A 22,047-nucleotide genomic window follows, 5' to 3' on the forward strand; every position below is an offset into this window, starting at 1 on the left:
TTTTTCATATTGGGTTATTTTTTTACGCTTATTAATTTATCCCCCACTTTTATTTTAACTTCGCCACAAAAAAAAAAAAATTATTTCTTTTAAATGAGTCCTTTAATCAAGAAAATTATTAAGGGCGGTAAAAAATTACTTGATAATCTTAGAAAAAAATTCAAAAAGTCATCATCATCGCATGAATCACAAGAGATGTGTGAAATATGTAATGATTTTGATTGTAATGTAAAATATTTTAAACGAAATTTTAAAAATTGGATGAGTGGAAATAACGATATTGATTTATTTATTCAAAATACTCAATTATCAGCTCATTATAATGTGGATGATATATTAGAATGGATACCTTATGATAAATTTTATAATATAGAATATATTTCAAAAGGTGGTTTTGGTGAAGTATATAAAGCAAATTGGATTGATGGAATAATAAATAAATGGGATGATAAAATTAAAAATTGGAAAAGAAAAGATAAAAATAAAATTTTTGCTTTGAAAAGATTAAATGATTCAAAAAATGTTAAATCTGAATTTATTAATGAGGTATTTATTTAATGAAATATAACAAATACTTTTTTGTTATAAAAAAATTATTAACACAGTTGTACTTTTTTTTAGATTGCATCACATTATAAAGTAAATTCTAATAGTAATATTATTAAACTTTATGGTATAACTCAAGATCCAAAAACAGAACATTATTTAATGATTTTGGAGTATGCAGAAAATGGAAATTTAAGAAATTATTTAATTAAAAATAATAAATTAAATTGGGAAAATAAAATTAGTTTTTTAAATGATATTGCAATTGGTCTTGAATATATTCATGAAAAAGAAATAAATCATCAAAATTTACATACTGGAAATTTATTATATATGGATGATATTCGTATTTGTATAACTGATATAGGTTTATGTAAACCTGATGATACTAATAATAATAATGTATATGGAGTTTTACCTTATATTGCTCCTGAAATTTTACAAGGTCAAAATTATACAAATGCTGCTGATATTTATAGTTATGGTATAATTATGTATGAAGTCATTTCTGGTTTACCCCCTTTTTATGATGTATGTCATGATGAAAATTTAGCTATAAAAATTTGTAACGGTCATAGACCAAGATTTAGTATTAAAGTACCTCAATTAATTGTACAATTAATTAAAAGATGTTTAGATTCAAATCCATCAAATCGTCCAACAATAAAAGAAATTACAAGAATTATAAGTCAATGGTTGGATGGTTGGAATTGTTTAGATTTACGTAAACAACTTAGTGAATTAGGTGAAAATAATGATTCTAGTAATACTATCTTGACCTTTTCTTATTCAATCCATTCAGATGCTATTTATACAAGTAGATTATTTAATTTTAATAACCTTCCTGCTCCAAAAAATTTTGATAATTATTATGAAAAAAATGATGATATAATAACCATGGATGATTCAGGTATTTTATTTTTATTTTTATTTTTTTTTTTAATAAAATATTAAAAATAAATATACTCATATAATTTTATAATTTATTAAATAGGGTTTATACCTATTGATACAATTGATAATTATTCACAATTAGATATTAGCGTTACGTATTGTCCATAACGTTAAATATGTATCGTTTGAATAGATTATAGTGTAAATAGAATAATTTAATAATCTTCAAATATGTTATACTTAACATACTTAACAAAAAAGTTACGAGATTCAACTAAAAATAATTCTGAAAAACAATAATAAAGATAAAGGATTATTAGTCTTCTGAATTTAGTTTTTATCTTTTTTTTTCGTTGGTAGTTCCCCTTCTTTTTGGGTAACATAATTGTCCGGAGCGTAGCGAAGGACTATTTATTGTACGGAACTAGATAAATTTGTAGTACCGGTTTAACCCATGTAATTTTTCCTTCCTTCCACCTACGTCATCACCACAATTTCCTTTTTGAAACATAATGCCCCTGCTTATTTCCCTTTATACTTTTTATTTTTAGTAACATTGTATGCAATGTCCTTGATTACTTGATAAAGCAAAATGTATCATGTTCATTATATAAAAAAAAAGACCCTGTATTTGAAAAAATTTTGTCACGTCGCGTTACTCCGCGTATCACATCTGATAAGATCAATAATCAAACAAATAAGTCACATGAAAAAAAAAGTACTTTCCTATTTCCTTCGTCTTACCCTTCCCCTTACTTCTCTCACTTTTTCTGGTGTTTAGTTTCCTTGAGCGTGATATTTCAGGTTTTCATTTTTTTTTTCTTTAATTTTTTTATCTTGATGACCAGTTTTTAACATTTTTTTCTTTTTTAGGCATTGTTTCTTAGCCCTTTGGATACATAGAAACTTGGTGAGAACATCTGCAAATGTATTTTTTCGAATTTATTTATTCTAACAAAGCATTGTTAACATTCAATTTTTCTCTTTTTTTAGATGGTTGATGTTTAAAACAAAATACTGAAAGTTACCAGCAGCGCCAAGGAAAAATGGTTTTTTATGAATAAATTTTGGTGTAAACTTGGCCCTTTCAGACTTTTTTTTTTATTTTTCTTTAATGAAATGTTACTAATAGTTCTTTCTTTTTTTCTTTTGTAGGTGATTCTTTGAGTCTCTTGGACATATATTTTGGTAAGTGAAGTATTCTTTTTACTTAAATCAATTCTTTTAGCGAAATGTTTGCTAATATTTCATTCATCTTCACTTTTTTTAGAGTCATCTGGACGCGTTAGATTTAGGTAAGATATTTTTTTTACTTTGTTATTTGTTTTAACAAAATAACGAAATTTTTACTAGTAACAATTCGTTTTATTACTTTTTTTTAGACAGTTTCTTCAAATATCTATGGACATGAATTTCGGTAAGGTTGGAAATCCGGTTCTCCCTAGATGCATTACGGTATGTGTTTAAATATTTTTTCTTTGTCTTTTTTTTTTATTTTTAACAAAATGTAACGTCTGCTAATATTTTGTTTGTTTTTTTAGTTGCAGATTTTAGGCAGCTTTTGGGTGACGAAACGACTTATTGCTCCGGACTTACAACGGTTCCCGTTTCCCTAGTTGTAACTAACCGTTAGGTAAGGAAATTAGTAAAATTAAATAATTAACAGAACAACTGGGTATTTACTTTTATTTTTTTAGCTGCTAAAAGAAATAAACGTCTTCAAGCGGTTTGTACAAGATAATTATTGAATCAATGGTTGAATTTCTGAAAGTTTTTTATTAATTTTGTTATTTTTTTTTAGTAACGAAGTACTATATCTACGCTTGATGGCGTCATGTCCGGATATCTGTGTAATTCCCAATTATGCCGTTCATACTAGAAACTGAACCTATATTCCTTGGCGCACCACCTCGGACTTAATAGCAGTTTCCGTTTTCCTAGTCAGTCATTAATCTTTTTTTATTTTTAAAAATTTAAAATATAAGAATAATTGATTTTTTTGCCAATATAAAATAATTAACTTTTTTGAATTAGATAGAAGGGTATGGGCCGACGGGTACGAAACCCAGAACTCTAATGCTGGTAAAACACGTCACGTGACTCTTAATAATTCTCCATAACGCGGGCCATTTGATTTTGTACGGGATAATCATGCGTGATGGTAATAGACATGTAACACGTGAATGTCAGCACGCACGTTGAAATTCTTGAGTTTTTATTGTAAAAATTTTTTTTTATATCTTTAATTATTAATTCTGTTATTCTGAATTTAGTATTTGTTATTGTTGACTGCGTGTAGCAAATTTTTTTCCAAAATTATGAATTCTTGATTTGGTGCGTGCTTTTTTTGTTGATATTTTTATCAAGTTGTTGATGAATTTGATAGTGATGTCACTGTGTGGTCTTAGATAAACGTTCATGATAATAAATTCTATTTCCCTCTGAAATACAAGTTTGCTATCAGAAGTCGGCCTGGGATGCAGTCTATCTTTTGTAGACGTGCACTGAAAAGGAGTCAACAATTATTATAATGCCAGCACCTTTATTTATAAGGTGCGTTGTCGAGATAATCGTGAATGATTTTTGTTTAAAAAGATTTGTTTTTTGGTATAATAATTGTTGCTTGAATTTTGGTTTGTTTCTTGTATAGTAAATACGTTGATAGGATCCCGAGTCCCGACGAGTTATATATACTGTATATAGGTCAGGGGAGATCGGCACACATTTACTATTAGCTCCACGCATTTTCTTCAGGGCCGGCACTATGTAATGCTGGTCGGCATTATCCACAAATGGAAGCGATCTACATGATTTTGGCAGGACTTTTCTATGTATAGCTCGGGGTCCTACGTTGATGTTCGATCGTTGTGTATGGTATGTTGTATATTTTATTATTAGAAAGGGATTACTACACATTATTGCTAGCCACAGTGATTGTATTTTCTAGTAGTGTTTGTTGTTTAGAAGATATTATAACTGGGCTTGAATTTATTCACGAAAGCAATTTGATTCATCGAGACTTACATATTGGCAATATATTAAAGCTTAAATATAAAACTGCCATAACAGATATGGGATTATCATGTAAACTTACAGATTGTAATACAAAAAAAAATAGTGCGTATGGTGTTTTACCTTATATGGCTCCTGAAATTTTACAAGGGCAAAATTATACAAAAGCCGCAGATATTTATAGTTTTGGAATAATTATGTACGAAGTAATTTCTGGTTCATATCCTTTTTGTGATGAAGGCCATGATGGAAATTTAGCAATAAAAATTTGTCAAGGATATAGACCAAGTTTCAATATTAAAGTCCCTCAATTAATTGTCCAATCAATTAAAAGATGTTTAGATGCTGATGCATTAAAACGACCAAGTGCAGAAGAAATTGAAGATACTTTATACAATTGGAAGAATGATCCAGTAGAAATTAAAGAAGCGGATGAAATAAATAACAAGCCAACAAATAGTAGAATTCCTTTAATTAATTTAGGATTATCATACGAAACACATTCTGAAGCAATTTATACAAGTAGATTACTTCGTTTTGATAATCTTCCTAAGCCAAAAAATTCTGATGACTACTATATACACAATGACAACATAATTAGCGCTGAATTTTCAGGTATTGTTAATGAAAAGTATTTGGAATAATTATTAAAGAATACTACTAAAAAATTATTTGTTAAATAGTATCGTTATCTCAACAAATTGATGCTTCTCGATCAAAAATTAATGATAATAATCTTCATAAACCAAAAACTTCTAATGATTATTATAAACAAAGCGATAACATAATTAACGTTAAATCTTCAGGTATTGTTTAATAATGAAAAAGTGTATATTCTATATTCATAAAAAAATACTAATAAATAACATAAATGACATTACTTATTAATAGCATCGTTATCTCAGCAAATTGATGTTTCTCGATTGGACATTAATGATAGTAATCTTCCTGAACCAAAACATTCTGATTTCGAACAAAATAATGACATTATAAGCATGGAATATTCAGGTATTAATTTAATAATCACAAAGATTAAGATTTATAAATACTAACGAAATTTATTTTGTTAAATAGAATCATTACGAATTGATATTTCTCAATTGAATATTAATGAAGATGGTGAATTATAAATATATGATAACAGATAAACATCAATCTACTGATACAAGATATTTATTTGTCATTTTAGTTGCTGTAATTAAATTTTACTTTTTTTTATTTTTTTTATGTATTATTTTTCGCATTATAAATTAGATTCTATTTAATGTTTAGTTGTTCTGTTTTTCTTGGTAAATTGACGAAAATTATGATTTTAGAATTTGTTATATATATATTTGTTATTCAATAATTGAATTGCAAATTTTTTTTTTATAAGGCTAAGTTTGAAGGGATGGTAACATTAAATAGAACTTTAAATTGTAATGATTTTCAATTTGATAAAAATAAAAAATTTAGACTATAAAATGTAACAAAATGATGGATTCCGTTCTTTAAAAAAATTTTTTAGTGTTAATATTTTAATATGAAAGATTTCGATGCAAAGTTTTCAATTGTAAATATTTTGTACTGGAACCGGCCGAAATTTTACATAATCATTAGTAGTAAGCTATTAATATTTTTCTTTTTATGTAAGATTCGAAGATAGAACTTTCTCTCGAAATTTAGCGAAATTACGTTCTAACATTAAGTAATTTGCAATCAAGATCGTTTACCAGAATTGTGAAAGTTATTTTTAAATAAAGTATGGTACAAGAGTACTGTTTTGTTATTGCGTAATGATATCAGTGTATTAAATCATTTAATTCGTGTTTCGTGTTATGACGTATTCATCTAATATATCACTTTTATCAGGAACATTAAATTTATGAGGTATTTTTTTTTTCTATAAATTTTGATGAAACGCGAAATCTTCCATCAAAAAACACATTTTCTCTATTAAAAAAAAATTCTTTACCGAAATTCTCTATCGAAAAAAGATCCCCTGTTAAAAAATTTACTAACGAAATGATCTATCAAAAAAAAAAAAATTTTCAGCAAAATTATTTATCTCCCTATTTAAGATAAATTCTTTAATGAAATTCTCTATCATTAAAAAAAGTTCTCAAATGTAATTCTTTACTGAAATTATCTATCAAAAAATAAAACTCCTCTATTAAAAGACATTCCCTATCAATAAAAAATTCACTAACGAAATTTTTTATCAAAAAAAAAAAATTTTTCTATTAAATAAAATCCCCAAAGAAATTCTATCAAAGAAAAAGCTTTTAATACCTATATTAAAAAAAAATTCTACCAAAAAAATTTATTTCAACCGGTGCTGATCTTTTGCCAATTCAGTTTGTCCTTAGATTGAACAGCCAATATTTTGCAAGAAACTTAACAATTATCACTGTATCTTTTTTGTGTAATTTCAGGTATAACATAAAAATTACCGTCTACTACTCAAAAAAGAGATAATTTCGATCAAATTGAATAACTAAATTCAATTATTTATACTAAACTTGCAGCTGGAAAAGTATAAAAGTTTAATTTGATTTCCGCTCAGCCATGATAAACTTATCTTGAAAAGTTTACTATTGATATGTATTTGCCTCATCCAAAATAAGTAATCGGATACAAGCCCATTAAAAAAAAATGATAAACAAATAAATAACGATAACAAAAAAAATCGCAATAAATAAAATAAAAAGATTCTACAAACTTAAAAGTGGCATATACAACGCTTTTGCTTTCATTATCATGTGTTGTTTCAAGTTCTATTCTCCGTAATATGAAAATTTTCATTAATATTAGATCTTATTTCGACAAGATTTACCATTTTTAGGAGTATCATCGTCAAAAATAATACTAAGCTGGAATGAAAACTATCGTTTAAAAAAATTTTGCAAAATAAATTTTTTTTTAAAAAAATTATCATCATTCGTGTACATAAATATACAGTATTTTATAGGGATAAACAAAATTTACAATTTCGTTACCTCTATCAACGAATGTTGCTATTCATTTTTCTGAGGTATATATAATTGAAGAAAGAAATAATTTTAAGTTTACGACGGTTATATTTAAGAAGTTATTATTTTTGATTCAAAAAGGTTAAAATTAATGATCAATCTCAAACTTTTAGAAAAAAAACAAGATCTTCCTCTATTTTTTAATTTTATTTAATCTCTTTTTTTTAGTGAATAGTGTAGAGCTTTTTATTTTTTTTATTATCCAAATAAATTAATTTTAAATAGATTTTTTTTAATTGCTTTTTTTCTTATTTGTTTACAATATTGCGTTTGATTTTGTGACTTTTGTTACTTTTGAATATTTGTTTGCGTACAATCTTAAAAAAAGATCAATGAATAACAAAATAAAAAAATTTTTATCTTTATTAATAAAAAAAAAATGTAATTCTTGGCAGCTTATTATAGATAAAAAAAAATCCATTTAATTTAATATAAATCATGCGATGCCGTAAAAAATTCAAATTTGATAAATCATTTAAGATAATTTCGCAAATACAAATAACGTAATGCCGCCTGGCATTATCCAAAGAAGGAAGGATCTTCGCATTATTTTAGTTCGTTCTTCACAAATTTTGTATCGTTACATTACTTGGTGTCCTACGTTACCTATCGAGTCATCATTTGAAAAAAATATGAAATTCACCAAATTTACCAAATTTTGATATTACAAAAATAAACTGTTTTACAAACAATAATTCTCTCACATACATTTCACAAATAAAACCATTTAAATTATTTAAATTACCAATCAGAAGTCTCCTTTCGGAAAATCTATTTTTTGATAGTAATTATTTTATGTTACTCATAGTTAAATTTCACAGGTCTTTTAGTCTTATTTACGAAACATAATTCTTTATTATTTTATTAATGTAGTAAAAACATTATTAATATCGTTCAAATTTTAATAAAATAAATTTTTTTTAATGAAAAACAGAAAAAAGATCTCGTACAACATTAAAATAAAAAAATGTATATCACGAAGATTTACATTTAATTTGTTTGTTTGCAATGTTTACAGTGGATTAAGCAAATTTTTTTTCAGGACATATTAGCAAAAAAAAGGTCCTGGCACGAAATGTACGTACTTGGCTTTTTGTATCCCTTTTGACAAACTGATGATAAAGGATTGGTTACACCTGGACGTTCTATTATGCTTTTCCAGCGTGCGTCACATTTACAAGTTTTGTAATTGGATTTGATTTGGTCATACTCGGAAGCTTTACAATTTAAACAAAAATTCTGAGCGACCTTAAAATAGACCAGCTATCCTAAGCTACTACTATATTTTTCACATGATGATATCATATAAAGTTTGGATTTTATTTACAGTAATTTTATAATCTAGAGATAATACAGTACAACTGGTGAGCCCACTGTAGTGACAAAACTTCTTGGGAATCTACACCTGCATCGCAGTAAATTAATATCATAGAACAACTGCTTATTGATCCAGCTAAGCTTCAAAACGACACCCTTATATTTCAAAACTCAAAAATAAAATGTAACCTGACCTAGATGATCAGTAATCACTATAAAAAGACCGACTACATAAAGGAAAAAAATTTTTATTCTAATTGCAATCCGGACCTATCTGAAAACACTTTCTATAAATTGCAATTAAAATTAACGTTCCTTAATATAATTATAAACTTTTCAGTAGTAAATTCAAAATCTTCGCTAGTACTTCTCCTTTATTACCTGGCCTACTCTTCTGTTACTGTCCAATTTCTTGGAGAGGTGGAGTTTTCTTTTAATGCATAATGAGTTCTTACCTAGTATCTTTTTTTTGATAACCTTTCTGAAGAATCTGAGTTATTATTCTTCTTTTGCGCGTTTGAAGAAGCGTAGCGTGACCAACAACATACTTTTGAACTACAAGGTTATGAAATAATGACAGCACAATGGAAAATATGTTAATAGAATATTTCAAAAAAATGATTCTCAAAAGAATTTTGTGTGGATTTCATAATTCCAGAGTTAGACTCTGTACAGTCTCTATACATACTTTCAACTATATATATCGTAAACGACTGCAATAGAACTCTCCCTATTCTTTCTAAAAGGGCGTGTATATATTTATAATTCATCTCCAAGTGTGTAAGACCATAGGCAATTAGGCACCGTTGAGAAAGTGAACGAAGAGAGTTCTATATTGATGCATACTGCTTGATATTTGCGTTGATTTTTGATAGACGTGTTAAATCGCCTAAAATTTTTTTTGACCAAATTGACGTTACGCAATGTCTAATTCGGATCACCTGACCGTAATGATCTCGACGGACGATTGGTTTTCAACGAAATATTTTTATCACGTGAGCGATCTGCCTTTCTTTGTCTCATGTGATGAAAAGCATTTCGATCGTTGCATTATACTTTCCGAATTAAGTATAGCTTCTAAACTGCGCCGCCTCTTCTTCCTCTTCGTCAGTCGATGATAGGATGTTGTAATATAATTCGTATATGCTGCTCTTGAAGCAATTTCTAAAAAAATGAAGGGTCAGTATAACTTCTATTATACAGCTTCTTGACGGAAGTTTATAGGGTTAACGCAATCACCAAAAAACTAATAAGTTTTGAACTTGGTCGTCATAGTGATGAAAAAGTTTTTATGTGATAGTATATCATTATAATGAGATTGAAAACTATCATAAATAGTTGTAAGTATTTTCCTTTGTTCTTTAAAAAAAAATTATCTTTATTAAATTTAAGCTAATATTTTTATATAAATAATTTTTTACTGCGGTCTTATTTAAATTTTTGCCCTTAGTAAACATAATAAATTTTTTTTTTTGTTAAACATCGTGGGTTATATTGGAGTAACAAATGTAACAAATAGATAAGCCGTAAGCGTCGATATTTTCTGTGTAACAGTATCACAAAGGAATTCTCAAAAACTTTACAATTTAAAAAAGCTTTTAAGTTTAGAAACAAAAGCAACCAATAAGATTCGGACTAGTATTATAATTTTTATTTAAGCCACATGATATTTAACAAATGATCATCACATAATTTGTTTATTTCCTCTCCTGTAATATATATATTTATTTATTTACATTTAGAATTCTTTTATATACACAATTTGTACACTTTTCTATGCGCTTTCCTGTTTCAAATAAACAAACAAACAAAACAAAATAAAACACACCCACCACATTCATTTATATAATTTAAAAACTTTATTTCAGTTTTAATATTTTAAAAATCTTTGTTTATTAATCAATAATAAATCATAATGGATACGTTACTTAAAAAACTAACCCCAAATAAGAAATGCGTTAAATGTAAATTTAAATGTAACTCAATATATTTTCAACAAAATTTCAAAAATTGGACTAGTGGTAATGAATATATTGATAAATTTATTCAAGATTCTCAAGTATTATCTCATAAGAATTATAGATCAAATTTATTAGAATGGATACCATATGATAGATTTCATAACATCAGATATATTGAAAACATTGGAGTGTATAAAGCAAATTGGATTGATGGATATATTCATTATTGGGATTATGTGACTAAAGATTGGAGAAGATTTGATCAAAATATGTTTGTTACTTTGAAACTTTTAAATGAACCAAAAATTATTGCATTAGAATTTAAAAATGAGGTAATGATATATTTTTTTATTTTAATTAATTTTTGAAAAAATTTTAATTTTTACAAATATAATATATGTGTAGATTAATATACCTTGCGGAATAACTCAAAATCCACAAACAAAAGATTATATGATGGTGTTGCGTGATAAATGCAAACAATGTATTTGCAAATGTAATTCAATATACTTTAAACAAAATTTTGGGAATTGGACAAGTGGTAATGATGATATTGATGAATTTATTCAAAATACTCAACTATTAGCTCATAAGAAATTACCAGTATCTGATGTATTAGAATGGATACCTTATAATAGACTTAATAATATCAAATATATTGAAAGAAATGGATTGTATAATGCAAATTTAATTGATGGATGTATATGCAAATGGAGTGTACTTTACCAAAATTGGGAAAGAGAAAATCAAAATATGTTGGTAACTTTAAAATATTTAAATAACCCAATAAATGTTACGGAAGAATTCATGAATGAGGTATAATAATTTATTATTTAATTTTAAGTTTTGAAAATTTTTAATTTCTATTAATACAGTAATATTATATTTTGTAGATTAAAATAGATTATGAATTTTATGGAATAACTCAAGATCCACAAACAAAAAATTATATGATTGTATTGAGTGATAAATGCAAAAAGTGTAATTCAAAATGTAATGCAATACACTTTAAGCAAAATTTTGAAAGTTGGACTAGTGGTAATGATGTTATTGATCAATTTATTCAAGATAGTCAGCTATCAGATCATCATAATGATGTAAATGAAGCATTAGAATGGATAAATTATGATAGATTTAATAATATTGAATATGTTTCAAAGGGTGGATTCGGTGAAATATGTAAAGCAAATTGGATTGATGGATGTATTGACAAGTGGGATAATATAAATCAAAATTGGAAAAGACATGATGAAAATATGGTAGTAGCTCTGAAAAGTTTAAATCATTCAAAAAATATCACATTAGAATTTATGAACGAGGTATGAATAATTTATTACTTAACAAAAACTTTTTAATTATTGTAGTTTTTAATATTATTTTTTTTTTTGCCTTTATATTATGTAGATGATACTTCATCATAAATTAGATTCTAATTATAAAATTATTAAATTCTATGGAATAACTCAAAATCCGGAAACTGAAAATTATGTAATGGTTTTAGAATATGCAGATGATGGAAGTTTACGAAAATATTTGGACACAAATTTTAATAAATTACTTTGGAGAAATAAATTTATTTATTTATATGATATTATAAATGGGCTTAGATTTATTCATGAAAGCAATTTGATTCATCGAAACTTGCATAGTGGTAATATATTAAAGCTTAAATATAATGCTGCTATAACTGATATAGGATTGTGCAAACCTGCAAATTGTAATGTACAAAAAAATAATATATATGGTGTTTTGCCTTATATAGCTCCTGAAATTTTACGGGGACAAACTTATACTCAAGCTGCTGATATTTATAGTTTTGGTATAATTATGTATGAAGTAATTTCTGGTTTACCTCCTTTTTATGATTTAAGTCATGATGAATATTTGGCAATAAAAATTTGTCAAGGACTTAGACCAAGATTTGATATTAAAGTACCTCAATTAATTGTGGATTTAATTAAAAGTTGCTTAGATGCAAATTTATTAATGAGACCAAAAGCGGAAGAAATTAGAGATATTTTATACATATGGCGATGTGAATTAGCTAGCAAACAAACAACAGAAATACAAAAACAAATTAAAGAAGCAGATGTAACAAACAACAATTCAAATTACAGTATATCTTCAACGTGTTTAGGATTATCATATAAAACACATTCAGAAGCTATTTATACAAGTAGATTGCTTAATTTTGATAATCTTCCTGAACCAAAAAATTCCGATGATTTTTATGAACAGAATGATAATATAATTAGCATTGAATCTTCAGGTACTGTTTAATGAAAAATTATTTAAAATAATTATAAAATAATACTAACAAATTATTACTTATTAAGTAGTATTATTATCTCAACAAATTAACGTTTCTCAATTGAACATTATTAATCTCCCTGAACCAAGAAATTCTGATGATGATTATTATGAACAAAATGGTAATATATAGTAAGTATATAGAGATTTATAAATACTAATAAATTTATTTTGTTATATAAATCTTTACAAATTGATAATTTCTCAATTGAATCTAACAAAGATGGTAAATTGTAAGTTATACGATAACTTATACTATATTATTTTTCAAGATACATTTTCGCATCATAATTTTTTTTTTTATTATGATTTTAGAATTTGATTTTTTTTTCAATAATTGGATTGCAACTTTATCTATAAGATTAAATTTGGTATGGCGGTTTAAGGAAAATGAAAATATCATTAGATAGATCTTTTAATTGTAATAATTTTTCAATTAAATAAAAATATAAAGTTTAGACTATAAATGTAATATAGGTCCCGTTCTTTGTATTGTATATAACAACTGAATTTTTTGTATTAAGATTTCAATGCAAATTTTCAATTACAGTAGTTAGGATTATGAAGCCTATTTCTAATTAAAATATGATACAAGGGATCACAAACATCATATTAATGTATGTATATATTAATAAAATTACTATAATTACTACGCCAAAAAATTAGTTGGCATCGCCGTATTGATTAAGGAAGCGGCAGGGATCTTTGCATCTCCATCAGCAAAATATTGTACAAGAAAAAAAAATAATAAAAAAAAAATTGTAGTATCATAATAGAATAACGGAACCGTTGATAAAAATAACTATTTACAATTCGTACAAAGTTGATAAAATTGAGAAAATTTTACTAATTTTTGCAAATAATCATCTTTAATGAAGTTAAAATTTCGAATTCCAAATTGTAATAAGGATTTGTAAATTTTCTCAACACGTTTGTGATTATAATTTTTGAAAGACGTCCAATCAATATTTATGCGGCAAATAAAACTACAATTTCGTCATGTTAAAATTATGTGTCGTACCAAATGATAAACCCAAAAAAAATTTTAATTAAATATCATTCCATTTTGATTTCTTTAACGCCAAGTACTTGTGTAACGTTCATCATACGGTGATCTATCCGTCTATCGGAATAGTTTTCGTTGTTCATTTATCAAATACATTGATAATTCGGAGTAAAATCCTGTAAAGGAACTAAGCCCATGAAATTATTGAAATTATTCAACTTGTTTTGCTTATATAGAATCTTTTATATCATTATATTTCGCAACATTTAAAAAATTTCGTGTTATTATTATCACGTTCTTGATTCACGTTAATTTTTTTTTAATATTTAATATTAATGTCAAAATACGTCAAAATACGGATTCTTTTTTATATAAGTCATGATAACAGAAGTTTTGAATGATGTATTAAATAAATATAGAGTTAAATATATATATAAAGTTAGTCGCTATAATAAATAAACTTTGGAATTCGTCACGATAAAATGAAATATTTGTTAATGTGGTATTCTTTTTTTCCTAATATTAACTAATCTGCCTTTATAATCAAATATATGAGGCCCGGATTTTTTATTACTAAACCTCTTTTTACGACATTTATAATAACCACATTCTGGGCAATATCCATCCGAGCTTCGATAAGATGGCCGGCATTTACAATATGAATAATTACAATGTCCACACCAAAGTTGAATCTATTTTACAAAATAAAAACAATAAAAGAATATTATAAAATGATAAAATGAATGATTATACACGCTTTTTCTTACTTGTCCTTCAGGATTGTTTTCTTGATTTTTAAGCTCGTTTTCTACAAATTCTTTTTTAGAGTTACGTTTTTCAGTTTCATCTTGCCTTTCAGATTCTTTAAGTGGTTTATCTACAAAAACTTCTCAAAAGTCAGTGAAAATATCCAGTATTGAAAGCGTGTGTTGTCCAGAATATTGTATAGTTATGAACGGGTTGCAAAAGCTGTGGAGGATACCACTCAGTACAACCTACCTTCGGGCTTATTTTCTTCAGAATTATGTTTTTCAGTTTTGAGTTGTTTATCTACAAAAACTTATCAAAAGTCAGTGAAAATGCCTGGTGTTGAAAGTGTGTGTTGTCCAGAATGTTATATAGTCATGTAAACAGGGTTGCAAAGGCTGAATAGGGACTGGAGGATACCACCCAGTACAACCTACCTTCGGGCTTGTTTTCTTCAGAGTTATGTTTTTCAGTTTTGAGTTCTTTAATTGGCTTATCAACAAAAACTTCAGTGAAAATGCCTGGTGTTGAAAGCATGTGTTGTCCAAAATGTTATATAGTCATGTAAACAAGGTTGCAAAAGCTGAATAGGGACTGGAGGATGCCACCCAGTACAACCTACCTTCATGCTTGTTTTCTTCAGAGTTATGTTTATCAGTTTTGAGTTCTTTAAGTGGCTTATCTACAAAAACTTCTCAAAAGTCAGTGAAAATGCCTGGTGTTGAAAGTGTGTGTTGTCCAGAATGTTATATAGTCATGTAAACAGGGTTGCAAAAGCTGAATAGGGACTGGAGGATACCACCCAGTACAACCTACCTTCAGGCTTGTTTTCTTCAGAGTTATGTTTTTCAGTTTTGAATTGTTTATCTACAAAAACTTCTCAAGTCAGTAATATGCCTGATGTTGAAATCATGTGTTATCCAGAATGTTGTATAGTTATGTAGTCACGTAAACAGGATTGCAAAAGCTGAATAGGGACTGGAGGATACCAGTATAACCTACCTTCAAAATAAACTTTCGTTTGTACTTTTCTTTGTTTTTCTTTCTGTTCCTTTTCTAACAATTTCTCTAGTAATTTTTTTTTTCTTGCTCTTGTAATTCCTCTTACATAATCTTTACATTGCTTAAAAAAAGAGCGGGCTTTTTTTCGAGCCATTTTTTTTCAATGATAAAATATTTCTATATATTGCCTAATGTTGTTAAATCCGATGCTGTTAAAATCCGTTAAAATCCGTAAAAATTTTAGTTCCGTAAAAATTTTAGTTTGGAGAAAAAAGGTTTAGCAGGAGCTTTTATTTTATACTCTCAGTACGTGAGTGAATAATACGGTTTTATCATTACTCATTAGATTATGATTATTGTTATGTAGTACGATTGAATAATGTGGTTTGAAACTAAGATAATAACATAATATGTGTCATGACAAAACATGACAAATATCATAGTATGTAATAAAATAATATTATATTATTATGCAGCCAAATAGGATCATGTTGTTTTTAACATACTGATATTTTTTAGATAAACTATTATTGCGTGAATATCTTCAATATTTTTGACGCATTACGTCATATAGATTATTATCACACATTTATTATGCTTTTCATATGGAACATGATCTTGGCCGTCTGCATAATTAATAGTTATTCGGCACGAATTTATGAATAATAATTTAGCGCAAAAATAAACTATTATACAATAATTGAAGAGATAATAATTATATGTAAATTTATATTATAAAAAGGAATATAAAAATAATAATTAAAATTACTAAAAAAAAATTGCGAAATTACAAACCTAAATTTTAAATTTAGTACAGTATTATACATACATTCTCAATCACATTGAAATATTGGAAATATTTGATATGTAATTTGAATGATATTTGGATTTTTGGACTATTTTTTACATATAACGAATTTTATTATAATTTTTTAATGAAAAATTAACGTGTTAAAGGCGATCAGCGCGAATTTACATCATGGATAATCAAAGATTTAGCTTTGGAATCCTGGTAATTAGTTTCAAGTGTTTCAAAAACTTTCTTTTTCTTTGTAGGATGCTGGCTAACTTCATTACCAGAATCCTGAAAGTAAGCTCTCGAAATAATTGGTAACTTTCTTTTTTAAAAACATTATTAAGTCTTATTTATTAATTTATACATTTTTTTTCCTTTTTTTTTAAGGAAGCGGCTCCAACTTGGATATATCGGAATTTAGTCAATTCGGAGATCTCCGTTTTTAGAAAGAAAACATTTATTACTAATAATGTATTTTACATTTATAGAACAATGTATATTAATAAAACATTTTACATTTATTGACAGAATAATAATAGATTTGAAGATCTCTTTAATATCTCCTAAATAAAGTTTAACAACTAATTTAAAATAAATTTACTTTTTAATATATGTTTACTATAACTCAAACATATATTCATTATAACTTAAATATGCGTTAACTATAACTTTAATTTGCATTTTACGATTTCAATACTATTTTTGTACGACCCGATTAGATTTTCTTAATATACAGTAACTTTATACATGCGATTGTCTTGAACTTATCGTGGCGATGTGAAACCATATCGTGACCAAGTCTTGATTATAAGGTCTATGATAAAATTTCAACTTGGTCATGATATGGTTCCAATTTTAAAGTTTTGCAAAGTTTTTCTAATTTCTCTAATTTCTTCTTTTAAATTATCTAATTTATCATCGTTAGATTTTAATTTCTCCAACATTAGCTCATTGTCAATAGGATTATGTTTAATTTGAAGTTCTTCTAATAATTTTTCCCGCATCTCTGTGAATTCCTTAGTATCCCATTCACCTTCTTTAATCAATCTTTTAATTTCTATTCGAGTCTTATCAACATCGGCATAGTAATGTCTTGAAAAAAATAAATTTTGAATAATTAATAAAATCATGACATTAAATTTTTTTTTAAAGTAAGATTACATACATTACTTCAGGAAACCATGTTTGCCAACGTCTCTGATATGGTAATAGGTAAAATAACTCAATCTCAGCCAAAATCTAAAAGTTGAGATATATTAGTATATTTACAGAAATAGAATGATTAATAATATTATTATTTACCTCTGCCTTTTGCATCAAATATGAGACTCTATTATTATTTTCTTCAATTGCATTGCTGAGTAGTCCAATTAACAAGTTCATAAGATATATAACAATTAAAAGAGAAAATAAAACAATCAATATTGCAATTGATGGATTGTCAGCATATGGCCAATTGGATAATGCGCTTGAGTCACCTATTGATATGAAAGAAGAATTGCTTAAAAATATTAGAAAAAATATTTATGTAATAAATTATGAAAAATTAGATATACCTGCTAAAAATAAATACATAGCAAAAAGAGAAGTTCTAAAATCTATAAACATGTTTGTATTTTTATCAGGAATTTGAAACATAAATGGATTGGAATTGATATTTCCATCATTATCAATTTGACTATAACTAGGAGCTAAATTCCAAGGATTATTTGGATCATTATTATGTTGATCAAGTGAAAATTCAGATCTTGGTGATAATAAAATATAAAATGCATGTGCAAAACTTATTATAATAATGAATAAGACTAATAAAAAAGAAAAAATCTTTTTTCCAACACTAATAATAATTGCAAAATATACACCAAAATATTCAAATGCTCTAAAAAATAATAAAAATTTTATATCTAAAAATAAGCATGAAAAAGAAAGCAACTGAATTAGATAATTATCATTCTTATTATTTGTTTGAAGCCAATAAATAGAAGTGTAAATTGAAAGCACATAAGCAATTATATCTGAAATATTAAAATATTATATAATTAATTTTATTTTCTTAAACTATTGTAAAATAATTAAATTAAACATTTATATTTACCAAAAATATTCCAAAAATTATAGAACCACTTAATAATATTATAAAAAAATTGACGAATTTCTAAAATCAGATGAATAAATCCAAGTATGATCGAAGCAATAAAAAGTTGTTGTTTAACTTCTTCATTGATATATTGTTGGGGTACTGTTGCAGCAGCAGTAAAGCATCCAAGTAAAGACATGAATAAAATCCAAATCATTGCAAAATAATATTTTCCATAAGCATTCCATTTAAAATTAATTAATGCTTCTCCACTCCATGTTTTATAGATATTCCTATTTATTGTTTCAGTAAATAAACTAGGTTGAGGTCTAATTAATTCTAAAAACCAATTGTAATCTCTTGAATAATTAACAAAATTAATATAGGGAACAATAAAAGTAATTGTTGGTGTTGTAGTTGTCATATTATCTTCAAAAAATTCAAAAACTTTAAAAATAATACGTACAGCAAGGAAATAAACATAAGAAAATGCATCTGAAGCGTAAATATTATTGATAAAATTGTATTTTGATAAAATATAAAATGTAACAAAATAAAGGGGTAAAGTTAAAAGTATTATTAAAGCTTGAGTAACACATATAATTAACCATATAATAGAAGTAGTAACTGATAATAATTTCAATTTACGATGGAATTTTGTCCATAAAAGAGATTTCGATAAATTAGCTAATTGAGGATATTGAGAAAAAGAATAAAGATGTAAATTTTTATTTCGATGCTTTATGCTATAAAAAGGAGAATCTATGATCATATTCGTTTCTGATGAATATTTTAGAATATATTCCGGATAATATTTATCTAGTAATGGCATTGTGGAAGTGATAATGCTTAAAAATGACTTATTGTTAATTAAGTCCTCTTTAAAATAAGTCATACATTTTTTATAATTATCATCAATTAATTCTAAATTATGTTCTTTAATTGCAAATGTTAATAATCCAACTCCATATTTCAAAAGACTTGTCTTATTATTTATTACATCTGAATTCCATCCATTTAATCTAAAACTATTATAATTTGGTAATGGTAAAGTAGATTTTAAAAAAATTTGGAGTGATTTCATACAATCTTTATATCTTATAATGTCATGATTGTTAATGCTATTTTTATATCTATAGTTCTCTAAATTCATATAATAAAAATAGTTTAAAAAAATAGATTTGTCTTTTTCGCTAGATTTGTTATTATCACTAGATTTGTTATTTTCATTAAAAGTATAAATAAGAATACCAAAATTTGTCAATATAACAATATCATCGTTATTAAATAATGAGCTTGCAATTAATATACAATAGTAATCTTTAAATTTATAAGGATGATTTTCAATTCTTGTGCTAATTGATTCCCATTCAGTATTAATCCTTCTGAAAACTTCTAGTTTAATTTTTTCATTATCAACATGTACATCCCATTTAATTAAATTTCCAGTTAACTCAGCTGATTTTTTCACTTCACTATCACCATTATTTCTTATGGCTTTTTGAAATAATGTAAACACAGTACCCATATATAGATTAAATGAATAAACATTTAAGTGTTTATAAGTTTTCTTGTTGATTTTATCATGATCACCAAATTTAATAATTTTATTATTTTCTTTATTTAATTCGTTAGAATTTTCAGGTGAAAAGTTTGTTGACATCTTTTCTTCAAATTTAGATTTCCAAACACGTCCATTTAGAATTCCAAGCACAAACTTTGTTTGCTCATCAGTTAGTACATAAATTGGGTCAGTGCCAAAAGTAACATAAGTTAGTTTATAAGTTGATTTATCAAATAAAGTTTGATTAAACACATTTTTGTATTTACTATTCCAGCAATATTTGATTTCTTTATCTGGTGTATAATAGAATACAGAAGGTAAAAGAAATAAATCAGTATGATTCATAAAATTATATAGTTGAATATCTAAATAAAAAAATGATGATTTAATATGAGTAATAATTAACGTATAAAATAAAATTTATTAAAAATGGTTACCATCATTTATATCCAAAGAAGCAATAGGAATTCCCAATTCGATTGAATAAACAATGATAATTTTATACTGGATTTTTAGAAAAATCAACTCTTCATTACTGAATATTCCGATGTTTTTTGTTTTAAACTAAAAAATAATTAGTATTTAATATATTTAATTATAACTTAACACTGATTGGTTTGAAAGTAATTTCATAATATTTATTACCTTATAAGTTCTATTCTTATTATTAACAAATATTTTTACACTTTTCTCAGTATTAATATTCCATTCATAAATGTAATCATTTTCATCTGAATACAGGTAAACTTTATCATATTTTGATATACTAATTAATTCATAATCTTCAGGTATCATATAAAATCTCTTACATTCCCATTTGTTATTTTTAGTTTGTGTGGAATAAATCCAAATAATTTTATGATCATCTTCAGAAATATCATCCTTTACACTATATAAAATAAATTCACTTTTTAAATTAAAGGCACAATAATAAGCATCTTCTGTATCTAAATTTAATGTAATTTTTTTATCTTTGTTATTCATATCGATTACTAAAAAAAATATTAAAATAAATATCAATTACCATAATTTAATAATTACATAACCAAATAATTATTACTTACAAGTAATAGCATTATAACCATTATTATAATATCTAATAATATAAGCAAGTTTCTTATCATCAGAAACACATAAACTTTTGATTTCACATTTATCTTTTTCATCAATTTTAACAGTTTGATGAAATTTAAGTTGAACCTTATCTATATTTTTAACATTCCAACCGATAATTGAACGATCTTCTTTACTATAAGTAATAAGGTAGTTTTCACTTGGTGATATTTCTATCATAATAATAGATTTACTATTATGTCGTTCATCATCGATATCATCGAAGGTAAATATTTTATCAACATCATTTTCATCAACATCGATCTTATCAAAATCTATTTTATCAACATCAATTTTATCAACATCGATTTTATCGATTTTATCAATATCGTTAATTTCGATTACTGAATTGTCACTCATTTGGTAATCGCTTATAAATATTATAAATATATAAATTTATTACCAAAGAAATTATTTTTTTTATATCGTCTATTTGCGATTATATACTTTTTTTTATTTTGAAACACCATGTATAAATATGCATGGCTGTATGCAAAATTTCGCCTCTTGCATAAAAAAAAAATTTCTTTATTGTCAAAAGTTAATTGAGCAATGATCATCGTGATCAATTTCATTTTTTTTTTGTGCATGGTTGTGCATATATATAAGGAAATCTCGGGTATTGCCTGGGCGATCATCGCCTTTACCAGCATTAGAATGCCATTTGGGCGAAGTTACATTCATGTTCTTA

General features: G+C 25.8%; 7 protein-coding genes across 7 annotated transcripts; 4 read left to right on the plus strand and 3 right to left on the minus strand.

Moving 5' to 3' along the window:
- Positions 1 to 1,072: 1,072 nt before the first annotated feature.
- OCT59_012535 (uncharacterized protein) lies at positions 1,073 to 2,448 on the plus strand (the record flags this gene model as incomplete). Its single annotated transcript, XM_066134550.1, has 5 exons — positions 1,073 to 1,077; positions 1,176 to 1,456; positions 1,541 to 1,595; positions 2,314 to 2,350; positions 2,434 to 2,448. 5 exons carry the CDS (start codon positions 1,073 to 1,075, stop codon positions 2,446 to 2,448), a joined length of 393 nt encoding a protein of 130 aa, XP_065989805.1.
- A 48-nt stretch (positions 2,449 to 2,496) lies between these two features.
- Positions 2,497 to 3,056, plus strand: OCT59_012536 (uncharacterized protein; the record flags this gene model as incomplete). The annotated part of the gene is made up of 5 exons (XM_066134551.1): positions 2,497 to 2,512; positions 2,596 to 2,628; positions 2,711 to 2,735; positions 2,823 to 2,895; positions 2,982 to 3,056. 5 exons carry the CDS (start codon positions 2,497 to 2,499, stop codon positions 3,054 to 3,056), a joined length of 222 nt encoding a protein of 73 aa, XP_065989806.1.
- Positions 3,057 to 4,294: 1,238 nt separating this feature from the next.
- OCT59_012537 (uncharacterized protein) lies at positions 4,295 to 5,582 on the plus strand (the record flags this gene model as incomplete). The annotated part of the gene is made up of 5 exons (XM_066134552.1): positions 4,295 to 4,314; positions 4,388 to 5,067; positions 5,136 to 5,258; positions 5,344 to 5,460; positions 5,527 to 5,582. The coding sequence occupies 5 exons, from the start codon at positions 4,295 to 4,297 to the stop codon at positions 5,580 to 5,582; spliced, it is 996 nt and encodes a 331-aa protein (XP_065989807.1).
- Positions 5,583 to 12,727: 7,145 nt separating this feature from the next.
- On the plus strand, positions 12,728 to 13,184 carry OCT59_012538 (uncharacterized protein; the record flags this gene model as incomplete). The annotated part of the gene is made up of 2 exons (XM_066134553.1): positions 12,728 to 13,010; positions 13,078 to 13,184. The coding sequence occupies 2 exons, from the start codon at positions 12,728 to 12,730 to the stop codon at positions 13,182 to 13,184; spliced, it is 390 nt and encodes a 129-aa protein (XP_065989808.1).
- A 1,367-nt stretch (positions 13,185 to 14,551) lies between these two features.
- Positions 14,552 to 15,960, minus strand: OCT59_012539 (uncharacterized protein; the record flags this gene model as incomplete). Its single annotated transcript, XM_066134554.1, has 7 exons — positions 14,552 to 14,749; positions 14,825 to 14,934; positions 15,057 to 15,107; positions 15,242 to 15,325; positions 15,427 to 15,486; positions 15,621 to 15,671; positions 15,807 to 15,960. The coding sequence occupies 7 exons, from the start codon at positions 15,958 to 15,960 to the stop codon at positions 14,552 to 14,554; spliced, it is 708 nt and encodes a 235-aa protein (XP_065989809.1).
- A 1,478-nt stretch (positions 15,961 to 17,438) lies between these two features.
- OCT59_012540 (uncharacterized protein) lies at positions 17,439 to 17,919 on the minus strand (the record flags this gene model as incomplete). Its single annotated transcript, XM_025322765.2, has 3 exons — positions 17,439 to 17,694; positions 17,768 to 17,841; positions 17,905 to 17,919. 3 exons carry the CDS (start codon positions 17,917 to 17,919, stop codon positions 17,439 to 17,441), a joined length of 345 nt encoding a protein of 114 aa, XP_025165506.2.
- Positions 17,920 to 19,012: 1,093 nt separating this feature from the next.
- Positions 19,013 to 21,716, minus strand: OCT59_012541 (uncharacterized protein; the record flags this gene model as incomplete). Its single annotated transcript, XM_066134555.1, has 5 exons — positions 19,013 to 19,018; positions 19,146 to 20,608; positions 20,681 to 20,807; positions 20,889 to 21,235; positions 21,308 to 21,716. 5 exons carry the CDS (start codon positions 21,714 to 21,716, stop codon positions 19,013 to 19,015), a joined length of 2,352 nt encoding a protein of 783 aa, XP_065989810.1.
- Positions 21,717 to 22,047: the final 331 nt, after the last annotated feature.

The sequence above is a fragment of the Rhizophagus irregularis genome, chromosome 2, assembly GCF_026210795.1.
Source record: "Rhizophagus irregularis chromosome 2, complete sequence".
In the NCBI taxonomy this organism is placed as follows: Eukaryota; Fungi; Glomeromycota; class Glomeromycetes; order Glomerales; family Glomeraceae; genus Rhizophagus; species Rhizophagus irregularis.